This window comes from Phycodurus eques, chromosome 2 (genome assembly GCF_024500275.1).
Source record: "Phycodurus eques isolate BA_2022a chromosome 2, UOR_Pequ_1.1, whole genome shotgun sequence".
NCBI lineage: Eukaryota > Metazoa > Chordata > Actinopteri > Syngnathiformes > Syngnathidae > Phycodurus > Phycodurus eques.
In genome coordinates this window covers 35,166,463-35,190,516 of record NC_084526.1, presented here as the reverse complement: position 1 = coordinate 35,190,516, position 24,054 = coordinate 35,166,463, and the positions used below count along the sequence as shown (strand labels likewise).

General features: G+C 41.1%; 1 protein-coding gene across 3 annotated transcripts in view; it reads left to right on the top strand.

Annotated features, from left to right (window-relative positions):
* The window catches only part of syt7b (synaptotagmin VIIb), a 152,064-nt gene that overhangs the window by 80,273 nt on the left and 47,737 nt on the right, over window positions 1-24,054 (top strand). For 2 of the 3 annotated variants that reach the window (XM_061703001.1, XM_061703010.1), the window contains exons 3-6: window positions 6,954-7,033; window positions 7,376-7,510; window positions 11,566-11,766; window positions 20,368-20,715. In XM_061703001.1, coding sequence (XP_061558985.1) covers window positions 6,954-7,033; window positions 7,376-7,510; window positions 11,566-11,766; window positions 20,368-20,715 — 764 coding nt within the window. The remainder of the gene's footprint in view (window positions 1-6,953; window positions 7,034-7,375; window positions 7,511-11,565; window positions 11,767-20,367; window positions 20,716-24,054) is intronic. The other variant, XM_061703018.1, reaches the window with a different exon arrangement.

The window sequence follows — 24,054 nt, the reverse complement described above, 5'->3', positions numbered from 1 at the left end:
TTGAACCAAGCATTACTGGCAGTGAAAGGACTGAAGGGAAACACCGACTCAATAGTACGGTGGTAGCTGTCAACTCATAGCTCTTAATTGGTTTTCACAGTGTTATTGTTTGTATTGACTTTCCATGGAAGCCAATTTACCTGTGCCGTAATAATGGTTAAAGAAAAAGCAAAAGCAAAATAAAGCTTCTAAAATTGCTTGCTTAGGGATAGGCTTTCGCTTCCCTGAAACAAGCTGGATGGATGCATCATGGTTCACTTGAAAGAATGTGATCAAAACGTTGAGAAAATGTGGACTAAATGTCAAAATTGTATTCTTATCTGTAGCGTAGCCATGGGTTTGAGTAACAAAATGGAAGCTTTTTCATCCAAGTTTAAAAAATCCAATTTCTGAGCAAGATTTTATGAAAATGTCTCATAAAGAAAAAAAAAACTATGAAAGAACTCTTGGCCTTTTCCTTTAGCGTGCACTGTTTGTTTAGTGCAAAAACAACTCATAAATACACACCATACCCAAAGCCCAGACCTGAAAACGGCTGTACACATTCTCACAATCTGACCCATTGGGAGGAGCACTTTTGCAAGGAAAAGTGGGCAAACATTGCTTTGTCAAGATATGCCATGCTGAAAGACTCTGACAAAAAAGATTGACTGCTGTAATAAAATCAAAAGGTGCTTCAGTAAATTACGAACTTGAAAGGTTGCTCAAGTATGCATCACAAAAACTTGGCTCTGTGACAATGAACATTTTTATATCCACTGTAAATATAAGATAATATATGCACCCTCTTCCTCCATAATGTCAAATATCAGTATCATTGTAAACTCATTGCTTATCTTTGTCCGTATTTTTCTGTTATCATTTATGTCTCCTTTTATTCTAAATAGTCTTTTGTGCTTTTGTCCTATCATCGCTTTGTCTCCATGTCCTTGTCAAACTATCGCCAATTGCATTTTTTATCGTCTGGTGTTCTGTGATGCCTCTGCAGTTTGCCTTATTTTGGGGTCTTTGGTATAATTACGTTGTCTCTATAGTTCATTTCCCTTCCTATAAAACGATATCGTTAAATATAAAAACAACTAAAAATTGTTTTCTTGGAATTAAATCCCAGATGCAGATATTATTATTATAATTTTAATTTCATTGTTAAAGTAGCTTGATGTGTTAAAGGGCAGCCTGTTGTTGTTAGCACATCTGCCTTGAAGTCGGGAGGTCTTGGGTTCAAAGCTTGGCTAAAGCCTTCCTTTGTTCCGTTTACATGTTCTCCCTGTGTATCCCCCCTGTACTGTACATCATACAGTATGCATGTTATGTTAATTGAAAATTCTAAATTTCCCTTTGGCATGAACGTGAGTGTAAATGGCTGTTTATACGATTCGCTGGCTGCCGGCACGGTGGTCGACTGGTTAGCACATCTGCCTCACAGTATTGTATTCTGGTTTTGTTTAAGACAACGTCCCAACTTCATTGGCATTGGCGTTGTAGTATCTTCTGCATCTACATCTAGTATCTGTCCACATCTAGAATCAAAGTAAATCAACACCTATAACAGTCAGTTTTTAGGTACATTTTGAACATTAATGCATTTTTCAAATGAATTCAAGCCCCGGCCCCCATATATATATGTGTGGCACGGTGGCCGACTGGTTAGAGCGTCAGCCTCATAGTTCTGAGGACCCGGGTTCAAATTTGCCTGTGTGGAGTTTGCATGTTCTCCACGTGCCTGCGTGGGTTTTCTCCGGGCACTCCGGTTTCCTCCCACATCCCCAAAACATGCATTAATTGGAGACTCTAAATTGCCTGTAGGCATGACTGTGAGTGCGAATGGTTGTTTGTTCCTATGTGCCCTGCGATTGGCTGGCAACCAGTTCAGGGTGTACCCCGCCTCCTGTCCGATGACAGCTGGGATAGGCTCCAGCATGCCTGCGACCCTAATGAGGAGAAGCGGCTCAGAAAATGGATGGATGGATCTCCTGTTTGCCATATCATCCAACATTGTACCTTGTCCACCTTCCTCAGCTTTTCTCAAGGTTTTATAATTGTTTAATGATAGATGAGCTGCAATGACTCTTTCACCCCTGACTTCTGGAAATGTATTCCACCCTTGAATCCAGTCTTCTCCACTTTCCAGTATGTGACATTGTTTTTATGTTTTTGGCACATATGTTCCATTCTGTTGAAAATCTTCGTAGCTGTGCCACAATAATGGTGTACTGTAGATACTGTAGATCAATGATCCAATAGAATTGTGTATGGTGTCTTATTGCTGTATATTCTGATCCATGTTGTTTACCACTGAGATCAAAAGCCATTGATGCGTAGTAAACAGACTTTTCCTCTACATAATATTGTATTTGTGAAAATATTGAGAGACATACAACATACCCCAATTCCAATGAAGAGTATTATGGTTTGCAAATATTTTTTAACCTATATTCAATTTAATACATAGCAAAAAGAAGATATTTAATGTTCAAACCGATGAACTGCATTTTTTAAAAAATGTCTTCAAATATTCACTCATTTTGAATTTGATGCCTGCATCATGTTCCCCAAAATTTGGGACAGTGGCATGTTTATCACTGTGTTACGTCATCTTTCCTTTTATCAACACTCAATTAGGGCTAAGGGGGAAAAGAAAATAAAAAAATTCAGCTAGGTCTGTCATGGTCTGTGCTCTGCAATTCCTCTATTGGAGCTTGGGTGGCATGTTGCGCCCATCTTGCCCTCTCCCTCTCCCTCTCTTCCCAGTAATCAGCACCACCTCAGCCGCGTACCTGTTGTCAATCAGCATTCATCTTTTCCTACATTTTAACCTGCCAGATCCAGGATTCCACCGCCAGAGTAGTAATGTTCCTCCGTAGTACACCGGCTCTCTCCTCGCACGTAAACTACACTACTCCCAGCAATTGTACTTATCTCCGTGTTCTTCTTAATCTTCAGTGGTCCTTTCGTGCTCCCCGCCTCACTGTTCTCTCCAGCCACGCCGCCAAGCTCTTCCATCTGCTCACACCACTGCTTCCCGCACGTCCCTTGTCCCAACGGTCCACCATCACATCTTGGAGATCCCTCTCTGAACTCTATTTAAATAAACCATTCTCCACAATTTCTTCCGCCTCTGTCTGTTTCTGGGTCCAGTCAACCCTGATACGATTGTATCGTGACAAAGTCGACTTCAAAAATGGGTCAACACAAAATTTCTGCCTCGAAGATGTGTCGGGACTAAAAAAAAAAGTTCCATGTTTGTACAGTCGGAACCCATGTTTGACATGGACATTTATTGCAGACCGACACAGTGTTGGGAAAATGGTAAACTTTGCCAAAAACAACAAAACAGGATCTGTAAGTGATTTGTAAGACACTGTTAGATGTGTAATGTACATATAACATGATAAGTGCGAGTAAGACGTATATTAGTTAGCATTCTTTGACCTAAAATGTCATCGGTACTTGGATGAAGATTAGCCGAAGTAAAACAGAATATATGTCCATGAATGAGAGGGGTGGAGGGAGAAGAGTGAGGCTACAGGGAGAAGAGATAGCAAGGGTGGAGGACTTTAAATACTTGGGGTCAACAGTCCAAAGCAATGGTGAGTGTGGTCAGGAAGGGAAGAAACGAGTCCAAGAAGGTTGGAACGGCTTGCATGGAAAAGGATGATACACTGTGGCGACCCCTAACGGGACAAGCCGAAAGGAAAAGAAGAAGATAGGTCCTGGTTTGCAGCCTTCCCACTTACGTGCAGAGATTTCGCCAGATTCTCTGAATCTTTTGATGATATTATGGAGCATAGGTGATGAAATCCCTAAATTCCTTGCAATTATATGTTGAAAAACCTTCTTAAAGTGTTGAAATATTTGCTCATCCAGTTGTTCACAAAGTGGTGAACCTCACCCCATCTTGTGTCAACTTGTAAACAACTGAGCCTTTTAGGGATGCTCCCTTTATACCCAATCATAACACTCGCCTGTTTCCAATTATCTTGTTCACTTGTGGAATATTTCAAACTGGTGTTTTTTTAACATTCCTCAACTTTCCCAGTCTTTGGTTGACCCTGTCCTGTTGCAGGCATCAAATTAAAAATGAGAGAATATTTGCACACAAAAGACCAAATGTTTATCAGTTGAACGTTAAATATCTTGTTTTTGTCATTTATTCAGTTGAATATAGGTTGAAAAAGATTTGCAAATAATTGTATTCTGTTTTTATTTACTTTTAACACAATGTTCCAACTTCATTGGAACTGGGATTTATATATAGGGAGATGTCAAAACGCACACATAAAGCAATAAAGTTCACAATATAGACTTTATTATAATGTGACATTTAAGCATTATACAGTATATTAATTTATGCATCTATGAATTGATACATCAATATATTGTTGCTGCCCAATGAGGTCGCCATATACTGCCAAAACAATCGGTCAAACCAGGCTTCCTCCCCCATACACCATGTTTTGATGTTAAGCCATGACAACAACACAATGTGCTGAATAGGAAAGGCTCAATAATCTTGGCACAGCAATCGAGATAAATTATTTAGCAGAAGTTATGTTTGTCCGATTTAAAATATAAAAAGATTGAAATGTCTAGGCGCCACGGTGGCCGACTGGTTAGAGCGTCAGACTCACAGTTCTGAGGACCCGGGTTCAATCCCCAGCCCCGCCTGTGTGGAGTTTGCATGTTCTCCCCGTGCCTGCGTGGGTTTTCTCCAGGCACTCCGGTTTCCTCCCACATCCCAAAAACATGCATTAATTGGAGACTCTAAATTGCCCGTAGGCGTGACTGTGAGTGTGAATGGTTGTTTGTTTCTATGTGCCCTGCGATTGGCTGGCAACCAGTTCAGGGTGTACCCCGCCTCCTGCCCGATGACAGCTGGGATAGGCTCCAGCCCGCCCGCAACCCTAGTGAGGAGACGCGGCTCAGAAAATGGATGGATGGATGAAATTTCTACGTACAACATAAGGATTGATTCAAAATGCCTTATAATAGTTGATTGTGTGTGGTGTGTTTTGATTAAATGTTTTTTTTTTATTGTTCCCGAGAGAGGAAAAAGACACATCATTGCAATTTCGAGGTGTTAATTTCTCCTCTGTTATGTGAGGGCTGATGGGTCAGAGACAAGTGAAGTGTGTGTACGATCCAAATGATCCAGTACAAAAAAAAATTATCCAGTACCAAATGATCCACATCCTGGTGGTTCCTGGTTGGTGAGTTGTTCCTGGTGGTAAGCAGTCAAAAGAAGTCATCAAACCATTGAAAGAAGGGAGATGAAGTATTCCAGGAAACTTTAATATTACATCTGGAAATATATGAGTCAACAATTCTCATTGAAATGCAAAACACAGGAACATCCAATATGGTGGGTGTTAGTTTGGTACAGTTGGATTTAAACAAAGATCCAATTAAACTTCATACTCTATGAGATGAATTGTGTTCTGGGATGTTTTCGCACTTATAGTTTCGTGGCTGTGGAGAAACATTAATTTTGATTTATCTAAAAGTTTAGACTTGTGTAAGTTTATCCATACTTTTCGGGTACTCTATGTATAGCTTAATATACGGTGTCTGTTTGATCGTATAGGTCAAGCAATTTAAAGTTAACATAATTTACAGCCATTTATACATAGAGTAGTTACAATATAATTTATATATATTTTGCAAACAGGGGCAGCTGTGACTCAGTTGGTAGAGTGGGTCATCAACTGACCTAACGGTCACTGGTTCAAATCCCGGCTCTGAGTGTCTACTGTTGAAGTATCCTTCGCCAAGACACTGAACCCTAAATTTCCTCTCAGATAGGATTGTAAATGGGAAACAATTCTCAATTGACGTACTGGGTTAAATAAAGCAATAATAGTACATATTATTAAACTACTTATTATTTGATGGCATGGTCATTGACCTCACTGAGTTTACAGTGAGAAAAACATTATGTAAGAGCAGTCTCTGTGACTCAGCTGAGAAGCACATTGCATTCTCACCCACAAAGTTAGAAATATAGTATGATAAAATGCAGGGTCAATAGCTATAACCGCTGAATCTATAACCATTAAGAGGAAAATTGGTCGAGAGTATGAATTATACTGTACAGCACTTACCATGAACGATAATTCTCATTAAAATTCATAAGCTCCAGTGACAGCTTGACTTGTCCGAATGTTCGGACAAACAGAGTACAAACTTAGAATGGCGACACCTGCAGCACGTATAATTTTGGAAGAGGACGTCTGTGGAGATGCATTTCAATATGGTTTAATCGAGAAAACCATAGAACAGTTTATACGTTAGTTGACATGTAGAAGCCTTGACGTGAGCGGAAAATAAGCAGTATTAGTAGAAAGGTGTATTTTTATTTATTATTTTTTTTAGCTAGCACTCGCTCTGTAAACGGTGCCACACGTGGTGCAGCTAACATTGTGCTGTAAAATTTTAGCTAATCGAAACACATTGAAGGCACTCCGGTTTCCTCCCACATCCCAAAAACATGCATTGATTGGAGACTCTAAATTGCCTGTAGGTGTGACTGTGAGTGCAAATGGTTGTTTGTTTGTTTGTGCCCTGCGATTGGCTGGCAACCAGTTCAGGGTGTACCCCGCCTCCTGCCCGATGATAGCTGGGATAGGCTCCAGCACAGGTTAGGCTCCTCACTTAGTACCATCTTCGAATTATTCAATTTTTTCTTCATTTATCATTGTTGATAATGCAAATCCCAATAGTGGGGTAACATTTTACTGATGAATAATAGTTACTACATACAGTATAAAACCTGCGAGAAAAATGTTTTATAATTTATTTTTGCTGTTTGCATGACCCTAGGAATGTTTTTACCAAAGAAAATTACGCAATGAAGACAAGTGGCACTTTTGACATTACAGTTACTGTCTATATATATATATATATATATATCATCCAATGTATCCCCCATCACTCGCTACCTTGTCTGTGCACAGGGGAAGAGGAATAAGCCCGGAGTGGAAGCTGCCAACTCTCCAGAGTCTGTGAGAGGTCGAGGGGAAAATAAAGCCATCAAGTAGGTGATGGGAAATTTGTAGATGGGGGACACATGAAAATGATTTATGGTGCTGTGGTATCACATTTAACAACACTTCTTAGTAGTAAGCTATTCTTTTAGCATGTTAAATGTTACGACAAGCCTGTATTTCTTCGAATGCATAGGAGAATTGTTGAATAATTGTGAATATTGGGTAGGAATATCCAACTGTGTCTGTTTACAAATGCAAAAAAATGTTGTCCTGGGTTTTAAAATGTATCACTTTTTGCCCTGCCAGCCTTTTCTCCTTGTTACAATGTTCTCATGTGATGTTATATGTTTATGTTGTGTAACTGTCTTTGCCACTCTCTCTGACCGCAGTGATCTTGACAGAGACTTTTGGAATAACAATGACAGCAGCAATGTGCAACAGAGGTGGAGCTCTTACCCACCTAAGGAGTTTCTATTAAACATGTCTCCCTACGCTCCCTATGGAGACCCTCGCCTCACACCCAAGTGAGTCTCACTCTGTGCATTTGAGATACAATATGTCCCTATCACGGTGGGGCTGGAAGGAAAGGGGTCATGTAAACACGTTTGTGTTACTGTAATAGTCTATTGGAGCTGGCTGCCAAACACAACACACTTTATGTGCTGTTCATTTATAGAAGATGTGAAAAGATCACATTTCAAAAACTAAAAACATGACAGAATATCTCAACTTGTATTCACATGGTGTATTTTACCACAAGTCTCCCCTCAATCCTCATGGCTATAGTGAGGTGGTGTTTAGTAAGCACTGTTGGGCATGCGGCTCCTGAGAGAGATGTGCAATGCCTTCCCTCAATATTACTTTGAATTTCAGGACCGCCCTCATGTTGGTAGAAATTACAACTGCTAGGCAAATAATGCCTGAAGATTCAGCTTTTTTTCTGGTAACACTCAAAAGAAGTCACCACATTGATGGTAAAATTTCATTGTTTGAGAGTAGTCATCAAGTCTAGAAATAAACTTTTACATACAAGGTGGTAAGGTTTGATCACCACATTCCCTACAGCTGCGCTTGCCTCATTCATTGCCCATTAACTCTCACCTGAAGCCCATGAAGTGGTACCATGGAGACACTCACAGACCAAATCCCAATGTTTTTAGCAACTCCACCAGCTGTTTAGCTTTGCATTCATTCACTGTATCATGTATACCTTAGTTGGGGGCCTGTGTTGGGTTTACTTCGAAATGAACCTTTCAAAGCATTATTTTACATGGGGTGGTCTCAACATTACTTTTGTCACCGTTGTTTGTTTGTGTACGTGTAGCATCACGTCTGATCTTACCCTTCTCACGTCTTCGTCTCTTTCTGTCTTTGCTCATTTTTTGTCAGAACTCGCACTGTCCACTCCCAGAACTGTTGGTGCTTTAAGGAAACTTACACCTCCTCTGAGCCATTTCTTTGCTCTTTTAAAGACACTCCAGCTACAGTACACAATTAAACCTCTAGAGTTGAATACAATCAGATTTGGGGGGGAAAATCCCAATCAGAAATAATGAAAGAAATAACCTGCGATCATAAAACCGTTATCGACTGTACGTGTGACTGTAACTAACATTTCAACATTCTTAAGAGATCAAATTTAATTGAAGCACTTTTGCGTAAAAATGTGAAAAGACATTACCGGTAAATTGAATGTCAAAGGCATGTAGTGTAATCAGTTGCATCGCAGATGCACCTCACACATCTCACCTCTATAAAATGTAAGTACAATTAAACACTCTGTCTTAGCTTTGTTAACCAGTGATGCTGGAGCCCTACTAATTTGAATCTGGGACAATTCCTGTATGTACTTCTCATGTACAATGCTAAATGTTAGCCCGCCAATGTAAGGTCTATGTCACAGCTGCCTTAAATGAACAGCATTGGTAATTACATATATTTTTTATGTTTATGTAATGGTGAACACACTAGTAACTAAGTATAACTACTTACTTACATTCTTGAACAGAAAACATAGTTTTAGTGGTTGAATAGTTTGCTCGTGCTGCATTAAAACATTTGATGGAGCAGCAGCGCTGTTGAATAACGTGTCAATCGTGGGGAAAAAAAAGATTTAAATTATTTTAAAGGCCTGCAGCAGCACAATCTACAAACATACCCGACATACTGTGGATATAAGCATATTATTCTTTTTACATTGCAATTCCTGTACAATGCTCGTGAGAACACGGTTTATTGATAGTTATTTTAATGTTAGCAGAGTTTTTGTCAGGTTTGGGTTTTTGAGGTGTTGGAGCCAAGACAAAACATGGAGGACCCAAGTGCAGGGAATTAGGGAGGCCAGGCGGGAGTACCGGAATTTCAAAAAAGGATTTCTTTCCAAACACAAAGATGGTAAACAAGGTACACAGAAAAAATTAAATAGTACCTTAACTAAGTCCAAAAAGCTATAATCAAAGTAAAAAAGAAACACTTGAGTTAACCCAAAACAGGAAACAAAACATTACTAGTGACCTGACTTACAAAAATGACATAAGACAATGAACCGACAAGCACTGAAAGAAACCAGGGAACTAAATACAAATTGACAAGCCAACGAGAAATATCTGGACAAGACTTGAGCGGTTAGAAGGAGCTGATTGGTTGACACAAGGTAGAGGGTTGACAAGAATAGGTGGACACAATAGCTAAATGAGCACACGACATGGACAACAGGGGACACAGTAAAACATGAAACAAAACGAAACAATCTAAAACTAAAACACAGACAATGACAATTTTAGGCTGTTGATGCAGGATGCAGTTTTGGCAAATGTGCTGGCATTTTACGACACTAAAAGTTACACATTATTTTACCCTCAGTCTGCGCTTGTTGTCTAAATGTTGTCACAAAGGATGTGCTGGTTCAGTGTTGTGGTATTTCTTCATGTGTTCACTCTGTGGAAGGTCCTGTCTCCTTGAATTTGTGGGTCAACTTTGGTGGGAGTGCAGTTTTCTTCGTGGGATTTTTATTATGGAAAACATTTTGATTTCTTTCGATACAAACCTGTCTGTTTTCATCATGAGTTGCGGGTGGACTGGAAACGTCTGGTTTGGTGTCTTCAAGTGCATCTGCGCTCTTAAAAATTTGACGATGCATTGTGTCTGATTCACAGTACTCAAAAGTCAGTATGGCAAATCAGTAGGCACGTTTTTACTAGGCTTTACACGATCGGGATTTTTGAGGCCGATCAGCGAGTTTAAAAAAACGATAACCGATCACCGATCCGATCACAAGATGGAGGAATGTGTCTATTTAAATGACCTGTTTATTTACAGTATATACTTGTGTACTTAATTGCTCCAAAAAAATTATTTACAATAAATAATGTATCTTTGTTCCTCTATTTATGCCAGTAAGGCACAGTGACAGAGAACAAATGAATGGTCTTCTATTAGATGGCAGGAAGTAAATACAGTAATTAATGTAACCACTTTTTGTGACATTTTTGTTTGTTGGTGTGGCGTGAGATTTTTCAATTGCAAAATATTTTCCTTGGCTCCATAAAGTTTGGAAATCACTGCTCTAGTCAGATCGTGTATTCTAATCAGTCAGGTCAAACTAACACTACATGACAGAAATAATGGGTGCTAACTTACTGTAATTAAATTACTTTATTTTTCATTAAATGACTTCACCCACACCGAAACTTTAGAGCATGATTCGACAGAACGGCGGTGTGTTTACGTCCAACCGTTCGTGCTAACACTAGCTTGCTAGGCTACATAATATTTTATTGCCTGCTTGTGAGCCGTATGGTATTAAAAGTACGGGAACATGCCTCAAGCAAGCCTTAAATGAACGTCCTCTCCTGTTCTGAGCACCGGTGACCACCAACACACGTTTTTCCCCATTTTGTCCTTATAATACCGTCGGCGCGCTCCACTCTTGTTGTCCTTGCCACGATAACGAGTGTATCCGGTCGCATTTGAGTTGACAAGATAAAGCCCAACGATCGTAAAAAACGGGATGCGGTGGTATCGGAATACAAGATTTTATTGCAGTAGTCTGACAGTGCAATTGTGAAAGAGCAAATTTGTCTTGTAGTTTGATCCGGGCATTATGTGTTGCCTGTCTCAGACGTGTTGTCTGTCCCACACCGGCGACATGTTTTTTGTTTTTGTTTTTTTTAAATACCTTCTTTGGCCGTCAGATATTTGCAGTACTACGTCAAAAGACACGTGACAAGGCTAAAGATAAACTCGCTTTTGGATTCAAATATACTATGCACGCGGCGATGCGCAGTAAATGTCTTTTGCGGAGCCGATCAATGACGTCGTTGATCAAATCGGCGAATTATGACATTAAAGCCGATCAGCCGATCAGCATAAAATGCTAAATATCGGCCGATACCGATCAGCCCGATAAAATCGGTGTAAAGTCTAGTTTTTACTGCCTGCTGAACACTTTCCGCTGCATTTTGCCTTGAATAACCTCAGAGGTTATACTTACTGCTCTCCAACTTTGTCCCTATGCCGTTCGTCCGTCTTTCGTCTTCGTATCCTCTCTCGATCCTTCCCTCGTGTTTGTCCATCTCAGTGGAGCTGTGGATAAGAGTGGGCAGGGCGGAGCTGGACCCTCACCGGGGGCTGGTGACAGCGGGTTCGGTGCTTGCTCTGGGGCTGGGGCAGGGCCAAGTCGCAGTGACAGCATTCGAAGCATGCTGACTGGGGGCAGCAAGGCTGGCCGTTGGCAGACGGTCCAGAGCCACATGCACGCAGGAGGCCTGCGGTTTAGCAAGTAAGTCCAGCATAGTGATGGTGGCAGGGTATGCTAAATAAAGGTGGGTGGCTGTGGAAAATGACAAATGTATAACGTTCGATTCTTTTGAACTTTGGCCAAAATGTTGTTGAGTTTTATTGATCTAACATCACTGATTTACAGTATGTGCTCATTTAGTCTGAGTCTGGTGTGTTCATCATGTCTGTGTTCAGCTCACTTCTCAGAATACATTTACATGTTCACATGATACAATATTTCTCAATGATAATCAGTTGGCTGAAGTTACTTTTCTACATTTTCTCAGTTGTCTTGTGCTTTTAAATGTAAGCAGCAGGTTCTGCTGCTGTCCTGTTTTCATCGTAAAATTTATTTTATCTGAGTAAGATTTCAGTATCAAAAAATATTCATTTTTACAAAGTATTTTATGCAACTTTTAATGAAGAAAAATATAAAATGTGAAAAGATAATAACAGTTGCCCAATGATTGTTTTTTTCCCCCCTCAAATTCTTCAAGAAGTCTTTAACCGCCCATAGTGGGAACAATGGATGTATACAACTGATGAGATTGTGAATACAATTTGTAAAAAAGGAAAATGTTAGGAGGAAGCCAGCTGTCTTGCACCGCATGGGACTGATGCTTCAGTAACTGTTGGTTAAAGTATTTTTTAGTGTAGAAATTTATACACACTTTATGTCCACCAGATGATGTCAGGCCCAGTCAAACTGTTACTCTGCAGGCTCTAATTTAGTTCAGGCTGTGACAATTTCATGGCTATCACTGAAAACACTGGCTCAGAGGATATCTTAAAATATAGCTCGTCTGCTCATCTTTTTTATTTCTAAGGGGGCTGCTGCATAAAACAGCAGGCGAGATATTTTATTAGGTAATGTACACAAATGAAACTCTTACTTCAACTTGGTGAATCCAGCCTGATTTAATCTAATTTCTCTGTTCATCAGGGGAAAGCTACAAGTGTGCTTTTTTAAAAAGTATTATTCTTTTTTTTTTTTGCAATTTCATTTTATAACAGCCGATCTATTTGCGAATAGCCATCATCTCGACTTTCTTCTACACTTTACTACAGCCAGCATCCATCAACATGATTGTATTGGCAACAAGCACTGATGCACAACATGCACAAATGTTACACTGCATGATTATGTTATATTTTTGTAAATTAAATGAAATGTGAAGTCATTCAAGCAATCTTACTCAGACTCATAACCCGGTGCTCTTTAGTGCTGATACTTTTGGATTTGCTTTTATTCTGATTTTGATAAATCCCAGAGCGGGGTCTCCATTATGATAACTGTAAATATCCTATGGGCAATAATGTGACCAATAATGCTATATATCGTTCATTGTGCAGGACCCGGGTGGCACGGTGTACGAATGGTTATCACATCTGCCTCACAGTTCTGAGGACCGGGGTTCAAATCCCGGCCCCACCTGTGTGGAGTTTGCATGTTCTCCCCGTGCCTGTGTGGGTTTTCTCCGGGTACTCTGGTTTCCTCACTCATCCCAAAAACATGCATGGTAGGTTAATTGAAGACTGTAAATTGCCCGTAGGTGTGAATGTGAGTGCGAGTGGTTGTTTGTTTATGTGTGCCCTGCGATGGGCTGGCGACCAGTTCAGGGTGTACCCTGCTGCTCGCCCGAAGATAGCTGGGATAGGCTCCAGCACTCCCGCGAGGATAAGCGGTCCAGAAAATGGATGGATGTGCAGGACTCTAGAATCATGGCTCACATATTCAAACATCATCAAAAGTTAAACCTGGCTGTCGACGATATGAAGTATAGTGAACACCCGCCGATACGCAATTCACCATTTGCAAACCTGCTCACAAATTAACTATTCACCAAAAACCTTATCTGTTCGCAGTTTCTGAATTGCCTTCAGATGCCACCCAAACACTCTGCTCCTTCTAAGGTGCCATGTTAGCGGAGGAGTTGATAGCATCGGCCGCCAGCAAATAGTTGACTGACTTGAGGGCGAACAGCAGCGTGGTGGAAGATAACATAGTTGATCCTGGAGAAAATAGCGTGGTAAACTTGCTCAACCGTTACAGTAAATACTGAACCAAAGATAGCTGTGTGCGATACACAGTTTATGCTTTTTTAAAAAGAGATCATCACAGAGTCAAAAACTTAATAAAATAGCTCTGTCACATATGGGGAGTAGCTGGATCCAAGAGCAGGCGGCGCCAGATGTAAATTGATGAACAGTTTATTGAGGAAAGGTAATGGCGGTGGTCCTGGGTGCGTTGGCAGGCGGTGGCGTGGACAGGTGGCTGGCTTGGCAGTAGGAATGACGTGGATCAGGAAGACGGGGGAAAACTCTGAGAACAAGGAGACACAGGAGTCAACAAAGGGAACGAGGAATAGAGTGACTTACGTGAGGTAAATGGGCCGTGGTACCGCTGGAAGAAACTGCAATACTTGGGCAAGGATTACCTGGAACAGGGAGGCTTAAATACACCGGTGGTGATGAGGCTGCTTGGAGACAGGTGCTGAAAACAGAGGTGGGAGAGGAAGAGAGAGAGAGAGAGGACGCAAAGCGCATTCCCGGCTCCAATAATGGAACTGCAGGGCAGTATATGACAAGCTCATTGTAAAGTAGTCATTGTTTTTTACGGTTTGCGACGCGCCTATGGCCAATGTTGAAAGATGACATGATATTAAACTGTTTTGGGATCATGGTTTGCGTTATAGTTAGGGTTTAAACTGTTAAAGCTGAAATCCACTACTTTTTGTCAAAAAATAAAAACAACTAGAGGAGGAGACTACTACTACTAGAGGAGATGACAAGATGATTAAGTCTGTCAGCTCCTCTAACATCTTGCTGTATTCTTCAATAGTTTATTTCTTTATATTTTGTGAATGCCCGATTCATTTCCTGCCCTGGCCCAGTTGGTGGCACACTGAAAATGACGTAGAAGTAAATGGCGGCACGGAAATGAGGCATTTTGCCGAGCAATGGGCGGAGTGTAGTTTTAAAATGCTCACTAAAAAGACACAGGGACAGTTGGGCTCGGCAGAGCCTACGTCATATCGAAGCAACTGACCGCTTTGTTGTAATTCTGAATTCCAGCAGTAGGGGGCGCATAAAAAAGCCCGCATATTATAGCGTTAATAGAGGCAATTATAAAAAAATTTGAGCAGGAGGGGTCTTGGTCCCTAATGCCCGCAACAGTGTTATAGACAATATACGGTATTTTTTGCCTTCGTTAGCTCGATTCAAAACTAATACGCAGGACTAAAAATGTATACTGTGTGTGTGTGTGTGTGTACAACCAAGTGAGGAAGAATAAAGAACACAATGCAAGATATTGGCAATGTAATCCAAAGAAGACAAAGTAGCACAGTAGTAGGTCATTTCCTCACTGACCTTAGTCCAAAGTAAAGCAGCAAAGTCTTCAAGCCAGAGATAAAATGATATATATACATACATATTCCATTCCCTTTTAACTATAGTACATCTACATACAGTATATGTACTCACTTAGATACTGTAACTTTCAAACAGCCCATTACATAAAAAATGTATCTGATGATAAAAGAAATCGTAATTATTCATATTTTTATAGTATATCTATGAACTCCCCTATGACATGTTTCTATTTAATGGCTTTCCCGTCTCCTCTATTTGCCTCTGTTATGTTATATTTTTTCACTCTGTCTGGTTTTCACCCCCTTCAGTTTCCCTTAATTACAAAACCATTCAAGGTTTAAAGTCACCGTAATTAACTTTCAAGCAAGACTAAATGTGAAGATAACACTCAATGCAAGTAACAGGATAGAGCAGAAATTGACTTCATTGATACATTGATACATGTGCAGCAGTTCTGGAAGACCAAGTACATAAAAATTTTTTGCAACATAAATTAATAGAATGCTGAATAAATGACACTGTGCAGACTGGAAATTGTTTTCATGAGTGGACTGCTTCCCAAATCTGAAGAGCTGCTAGTATAAGTACAGATGCAATTGATCCTGTCACTTATGTCACTTACATATATCCATCCATCCATTTTCTGAGCCGCTTATCCTCACTCGGGTCGCGGGCGTGCTGGAGCCTATCCCAGCTGTCATCGGGCAGGAGGCGGGGTACACCCTGAACTGGTTGCCAGCCAATCGCAGGGCACATACAAACAGACAACCATTCGCACTCACACCTACGGGCAATTTAGAGTCTCCAATTCATGCATGTTTTTTGGGATGTGGGAGGAACCCGGAGTGCCCGGAGAAAACCCACGCAGGCACGGGGACAACATGCAAACTCCACACAGTCGGGGTCGGGGATTGAACCCGGGTCCTCAGAACTGTGAGGCTTACGCTCTAACCAGTCGTCCACCGTGCCGCACATATATATATATATATATATATATATATATATATATATATATATATATGTATATGTATATATATATATAGATCACATATATATATATATAGATCACAGATATATATATAGATATATAGATCACCTTATATATGTATATCACATTATATATATATCACATTTAGTCTTTATATATGTATATATATATATATATATACATATATATATATGTATATATACATATATATATACATATATATATATGTATATATACATATATATATATATTTCTCCATATTCTCTGAAACTTTTGATGATATTATGAACCGTAGATGATGAAATCCCTAAATTCCTTGCATTTGTACGTTGAGGAACATTGTCCTTAAACTGTTCGACTATTTTCTCACACACTTGTTCACAAAGAGGTGAACCTCGCCCCATCTTTGCTTGTGAATCAAAGAGCAATTCAGGGAACTCCTTTTATACCCCATCATGGCACCCACCTGTTCCCAATTAGCCTGTTCACCTGTGGAATGTTCCAAACAGTTGTTTGATGAACCTCAGTCAACTTTCTCAGTCTTTTGTACCAACCAACCCAACCAACCAACCATTTTCTGAGCCGCTTCTCCTCACTAGGGTTGCGGGGGTGCTGGAGCCTATCCCAGCTGTCATCGGGCAGGAGGCGGGGTACACCCTGAACTGGTTGCCAGCCAATCGCAGGGCACATAGGAACAAACAACCATTCGCACTCACAGTCATGCCTAGGGGCAATTTAGAGTCTCCAATTCATGCATGTTTTTGGGATGTGGGGGGAAACCGTAGTGTCTGGAGAAAGCCCACGCAGGCACGGGGAGAACATGCAAACTCCACACAGGCGGGGCCGGGGATTGAACCCGGGTCCTCAGAACTGTGAGGCTGACGCTTTAACCAGTCGGCCACCGTGCCGCCTCTTTTGTACCACATATCCTTTTTTGGAAAGTGTTGCAGCCATAAAATTCTAAGTTAATAATTATTTGCTAAAAACAGTAAAGTTTATCCACGTCGTAGTTTTGTTCGTCAGGTGACAGGTGACAGGAAAAGAAGGCACAGGGGTGGAGTTTCTGGGTCTTGGGGTCCTGCTGGGATTAGGACTGCTCCAGCTCCTGTGTCCGAGGCATCCACCTCAACCACGAACGAGGGGAGGGGTCAGGGTGTTTCAGGATAGGGGCACCGGTGAACGGTTCTTTGAGGCGGTTGAAGGCTTGAGAACCAGCAGAGCAGGTGTCAATTAAAATGGGTAGTTGGTAGATAGAGGTAAGGCTAGTGAGGGGAACGGCCACTTTGCTGTAGTCCCTGATGAATTTCCAGTAGAAGTTCGCGAAACCCAGGAAGCATTGCAGATCCTTGCGGGTGGAGGGGATGGGCCAGTTGATGACTGCCTATATCTTGGAAGGGTCTGGTTGTAGCTGTCATTACAAACAAAGGCTTTTGTACAAAGTATTAAATAAATACGAGTCGGTGTGTTCAGTACTTTTTCCCTTTGGTCATTTTACATTATTAAACACAACGTAATTTCAGAATGTAGAACTTTTTCGACTTTCTTTGTATGTATGGATTAATTGGGTTGTTCCCAACATCTGGTGAAATTTTGTTGAGAAAAATATTGAGGTGTTAAATACTTATTTCAGCTATATATATATATATATATATATATATATATATATATATATATATATATATATATATATATATATATATATATATATATATATATATATATATGTGTGTGTGTGTGTGTGTATATATATCCATCCATCCATCCGTTTTCTGAGCCGCTTCTCCTCACTAGGGTCGCGTATGTATATATATAGTTCTGAGGACCGGGGTTCAATCCCCGGCCCCGCCTGTGTGGAGTTTGCATGTTCTCCCCGTGCCTGGGTGGGTTTTCTCCGGGCTCTCCGGTTTCCTCCCACATCCCAAAAATGTGCATGGTAGATTAATTGAAGACTCTAAATTGCCCGTAGGTGTGAATGTGAGTGCAAATGGTTGTTTGTTTATATGTGCCCCGCGATTCACTGGCGACCAGTTCACGGTGTACCCCGCCTCCTGCCCGAAGATTGCTTGGATAGGCAGTATATTTCCACGCCATTATTTCAAATGGTTATTTTCATGCATACTTTCTAAAACAGTGCTTTGATTCTTCATGTTTCTATTCTGTTCTATTACAAACTGGTCACTGTTGGTGTAGTGGTACACTCGCCTGACTTTGGTGCAGGCAGCGTGGGTTCAGCTCCCACTCGGTGACGGTGTGAATGTGAGTACGAATGGTTGTCCGTGTCTATATGTGCCCTGTGACTGACTCGCGACCAGTTCAGGGTGTAGTCCGCCTTTCGCCCGAAGCCAGCTGGGATAGGCTCCAGCATCCCGCGACCGTAACCAGGATAAGCGGTGTTGAAAATGGTTGGATGGATGGATTACAAACTGTTGCTATGGAAAAGCTATAAATCAGGTGTCCAATAAAATAGAATATTCAGCAGCATAATGATTGCACTGTTTTAATAGTCAATTATGTTCCGTTATTTGAGGATCTTATTGACAAACCATATTTACATCAATTCCAAAACAAGCTTATATCTTTACAAGCAATGGTTAATGCTGAGTTTCACTTTAATACAGTATTATTCTGACCTACGGAAATCTTTGCATGAATGCAGGCATTTGTTCTTCTGTAAATTGATCCAGCAATGCTTTTCTCCTCTGGGTGTTCATCTCTTGGCTTTCCACCGGAGTTCAAGATGAGGTAATTCTGCAAAGCGCTGCTAAACACAAGTTCAAGCAGTAAATCCTGCAGAGCATTATCTCGTGACAGAACTGTTTACACCTCTTTACGAGTACTTGCTTACAGACACCAGACAGCAGTGATTGAGGGGAGGATAGAGGCTGAAGCATTATTACATGATTGTAAGAGTAATTAACTGGTAATTGGTTGGACTTAAAGAATGGTGACTGGAGAGGGAGTAGAAACATAGTGGGACTCGGCAGAGGCTAGAAGTGAAGGAAAGATGAATAAACAGAGAGAGGGAGCTGAGCACAGCAGACTGAAGGAGTGAAGGACTGCAAATGTGAACAAAGCTGCAGGAAAAGATAAACAAAAGGAAGGTCAGGTCTCATTAGAGAGGGATTAAAAACTTCAGTGCTGCAGATGTGCAGTGAACACTACTTTTAAATTGAAGTTTATTTTGGCACCACTCAGATTATGCATATATACAATATACATTTAATTGGGTACACCTGCACAATCCAATTAGATCCAATAAAAGACCCAGATCAAATTAACATTGCTAAACAAAGGAGAGAGAAAAAGGAAAAAATCAGAGCAGTTTTCATTCAATAATATGTTTCGTTATGAGCCTGAAGAACTCGTGATGAGCACATCTGTCTCACAGTTCTGAGGTTTGGGGTTCGAATCTGGCCTACCTGTGTAGAATTAGCATGTTCTCCCTGTGCCTGTGTGGGTTTTCTACTGCTGCTCCCGGCTTCCTCCTATTCCAAAAACACAATAGGTTATGTTACGGATGCAGGTTTGCATGATGGCAAAAGTGGAGGACATAAATGCAGGGAAACAGGAGAAGCAAGGAGGCGAGCACATGTAAACTCCCCCAAAAATGCATTCATAAAAAGAGCAGGCAAACAAGGTTCATGGGAAAATGTAAATACTAAATTAACAAAGTCCCCCCAAAAATCCAGCGTCACTCTATCACCACAGTGTTATAATTCCACATAGATGTGAGCAGAACTCAACTGTGAGATACAACTTCCGTCCATCCATCCATCCATCCATCCATCCATCCATCCATTTTCTTTACCGCTTATCCTCACTAGAGTCACGGGCTGCCGGAGCCTATCCCAGCTATCTTCGGGCGGGAGGCGGTGTTCACCCTGGACCGGTCGCCACCCAATCGCAGGGCACATAGAAAAAAAAATATCATTCGCACTCACATTCACACCTACGGGCAAATTAGTGTCTTCAGTTAACCTACCATGCACATTTTTGGGATGTGGGAGGAAACCGGAGTGCCCGGAGAAAACCCACCCAGGCACGGAGAGAACATGCAAACTCCACATAGGCGGGGCCGGGATTTGAATCCCGGTCCCCAGAACTGTGAGGCAGATGAAATACTACTTCTATTGGTCAAATTGCTCGTTTGTTTTTAATCTGTCTGTATTCAAAATGTTTCCTCAGTAAGTTCTAGGGACCTTGTTTTATTAATCATATGTCTCTTGTGTTTCTGCTCAGTTTTGGGGACGCTTCCCTCTCAACTACCTCCACACTGGAGCACATCCCATCCTCGGCTGTGGCGCGCCCCCGGCCCCTGGTCCGACAGCAGAGCCTACAACAGCCCCTCACACACCAGCCCCCTCCGGGTCCTAACGACCCCCCTGTTACCTCACAGAGCCTGGGACAACTGCACACCGGCCCAGGTGCTGGGGGCCACCGTGGGGGCCCACGAGGGGTCCGGGGCAGTACGGCTGGAGCCTCCCGGTACAGAGGGGCAGGGGCGGGCCGCTCCAGGTCAAATCCAGGCAGCTGGGACCACATGATGGAACAGATACGCAACAGGGGGCTGGACGTTAAATCGTTCTTGTAAGTGCTTCTATGGCAGTACCCTCTAGCTCCACACCTCTGCAGTCAGGAAATACAATATCATTGTTTGTGTACAAGTATTCCAGGCTACTGGCAGTTCAGGATACTGAGCACGGAAACTCTCCTCTCCCCCACACTGATAGATTACATATGATATGCTTCACAAAACAGCCTCACGTAAATGCCCCTTTCTCCACTAACCATGAAAAGACACACACATAAACATGCACATGGTTCAATGCGCCTGTACGTTCTGCATGGCTTCTATTAGCAGTGTCTCGAGGGCAGTGACCTCCCTGTCGATGTGAATCATTGTTCAATTAAAGCTGGCCACATATACAATGTATAGGGAAGTGGCATGCCCCTTTGTCCCTGAAACTCATGAATCTAACTCGGCCAAACACATCATTTTTGGAGCCTGAGGAAGAGACACACAGTAGGTTGTGGGAGTACCATTGTGGTGAGGAGGGTATGAATAACTAGATACAGCAGTGTAACATACAAAATGACTACAGGTCTACCATGCAGCGTGAGCCGTACCATTTATTTTCTAATCAATAGAACCGGTGTCGTGGTAATGATTGCGCGTGTCGTTTCTGGACATCTGTACAGATCCATTCCACTTACCGATAGCCGCATGCTGATACTGTTTACAGTAGGCAGCTGTCTCTCAAGTGCTAATGTTTTCTCTTGCTGTCAATATTTCGCCAACAAAATGCCACTAGTTAAGCAACTCAGGAAAGCAAATCGGAATAGTGTAAAAGGACTGGTGAAATGAAAAATGATGCAAAAAAGATGTGCAATAGCACCACCAATCCGAAAATATGATCATATCCAATTCAAACTGTGGGAATAGTTAAGGAAAGGCGCCTTTTTGTTCTTACAAGACTGTGCCCCCATGCAGAAATCAAGGTCGATAAATGTATACAGCATAAGTCAAGATTTAGAGCAAAGAAAATGTTCAATAAATTTTTGTTTTAGTCTGTTCTGTAAAAGTTTATTTTGTGCAGCCTACAACCTAAGGTATGATTTGAGTAGGGGTGTCACTATCAAATGTTTTTAAAATTGATTCTGCTATTGATTATTGGTCGAATAATCAAATAATAATCGCCCCGCGGCTCCCCCGCTATTATTTATTTATTTATTTATTTATTTTACTAACATCCATTTTATTCTCATTTATGGGGGATGGATTGTGATCCTTAAATTGCATATGTAGGTATTGAGTGTATGGTATGAATCTGGTTACAGAATTTGATTCAATCATAATGGTTAGCAATCGCAATTAGCTTTAGCGCACCAGCGATTACCTTTTTAACTCAAAAAAAAATTATCATTCAGCTCACTCAAAAATCATGTTATATTTACAATACACAATTAACAGTGATTTAAAATTCACTTATAGATGCTCCTTTGTCGTTTTTGGCAAAGTGCCCCAGCACTGTGTCCATCTGCAATAAACGTGCGAAACATTAGTTCCGGTGGTGCAAAAACTGTTTGTTTTTTGGTCCTGGCGGAGCTTCGAGGCAGAAGTTTTACATCGGCCTATTTTTCAAGTCGACTTAGCCGAGTTATTTTTTTTCCAGCCCTCGCTTTGATTTTTGTCCCCCCTGTGTGACTGAATTTGACAACCCTGCCATAGACATACTTTCAATTTTAGTGAGCGCTTGACGTGTCACCATTTTGAACAACAATTAACAATTAGTTTTCTACTTTGAACTATTCACATTTTTTTTATACCCCAATGAAAGTGGCCTCACTGGGTTTCTCTGAGAAGTCGGAAAACAATCAAGCATAACATTCAACCACTAAAACTATTTTTTTGTTCAGGAACGTAAGTAAATACCTGTAATTTAAGTTAATTAATGAGTAATAATGTGCTGGACTATAGCTGTTTTTTTGTCAAATAGTCAAACTCATGGATAAATACTATTATACAGAATTTCAGCATTAAAAGTGTAGTTTTTCTGTTTTCTTTTATTTTCTCAATGACCACACATCCAAATACTGTCTATTTACTTCTATCTAGAGGTGTGGACTTGAGTCACGTGACTTGGACTCAAGTCAGACTCCAGTCATGAATTTGATGCCTTTAGACTGGACTTGGTAAAATGATAAAAGACTTGCAACTTGACTTGGATTGGAACAGCAATGGCTTGTGACTTAACTTGGATTTCAGCTCTTTGATAGCGCTGGGATAGCTGCTTTCACCAAAACACAAACGGAAGAGAAACTAATACTCTGCATTTCTCTCTCTCTCCCTCTCTCTCTCTCTCTCTCTCTCTCTCTCTCTCTCTCTCTCCCCCCACCCCCGCCCTCTGTATCTGTGCGAGTTGGGGCACAGCATATAGTCAAATGACAAATTGTTTTGATCCAACAGCATCCAATCAAATCGCCGAACAACCAACAGAGCAGAAATGGTAATCAATGTATGATTGACAAACGAGAAGAAGTTTGAACAATTATACCAAAAATAGTGTCATGCGGGTACAAAAGCTATGAGGTGATTAAAAAAAAACGAATCGCAGTGTTCAAAGCATGCAGGTCAAGGAAGGAGACAGCAATGTCAAACTCAAATTCGACATCTCAAATTGTACAAAGAACGGGAAGTAGAGCTGGTAAGCACTTTAATGTAGCACTGTTCTGTCTGCTGTATAACCCATTAATTTCCCTACCTTGTGCAATACTATAAATTTGCACTGTTTATTATCTCGCCACCATATTTGATGTGCCAGGTCTGCCTGTAAATTAATGGACTAAACTTAATTAAGTGACAATCTACAAAGTGCATGTGCAAGTTAATGTCTCTCAAACACCCATTTACACACACAGCCTTACATATTTTGGGAAAAGATGAAAGCAAAACATCTTAACAGGTTTGACTGAAAAATCATGCCGTTGTAGAGTGATACAGTTCATTTTGGACAGCATATACGCACTTCCCACCTGGTCCAAATGTAAACACATTGTAACAGCAGCAGGGGAAAAACAAATTGTCAGCAACTTTATGTTATTCTACACCAAAATTAAATTGGTCGTCTTTTATGTGCCAGTCGTGAACTGTAGTTTGTGGGAATCCGCTGTTGTAGTTTTTCAGCTAAGAACCAACCAGATTTCAAAACATTCATTCATTCATCTTCCGTTCCGCTTATCCTCACTAGGGTCGGGGGCATGCTGGAGGCTATCCCAGCAATCTTCGGGCGAAAGGCGGGGTACACCCTTAACTGGTCGACAGCCAATCGCGGGGGCACATAGAAACAAACATTCGCACTCACATTCACACATACGGGCAATTTAGAGTCTTCAATTAATGCATGTTTTTGGGATGTGGGAGGAAAC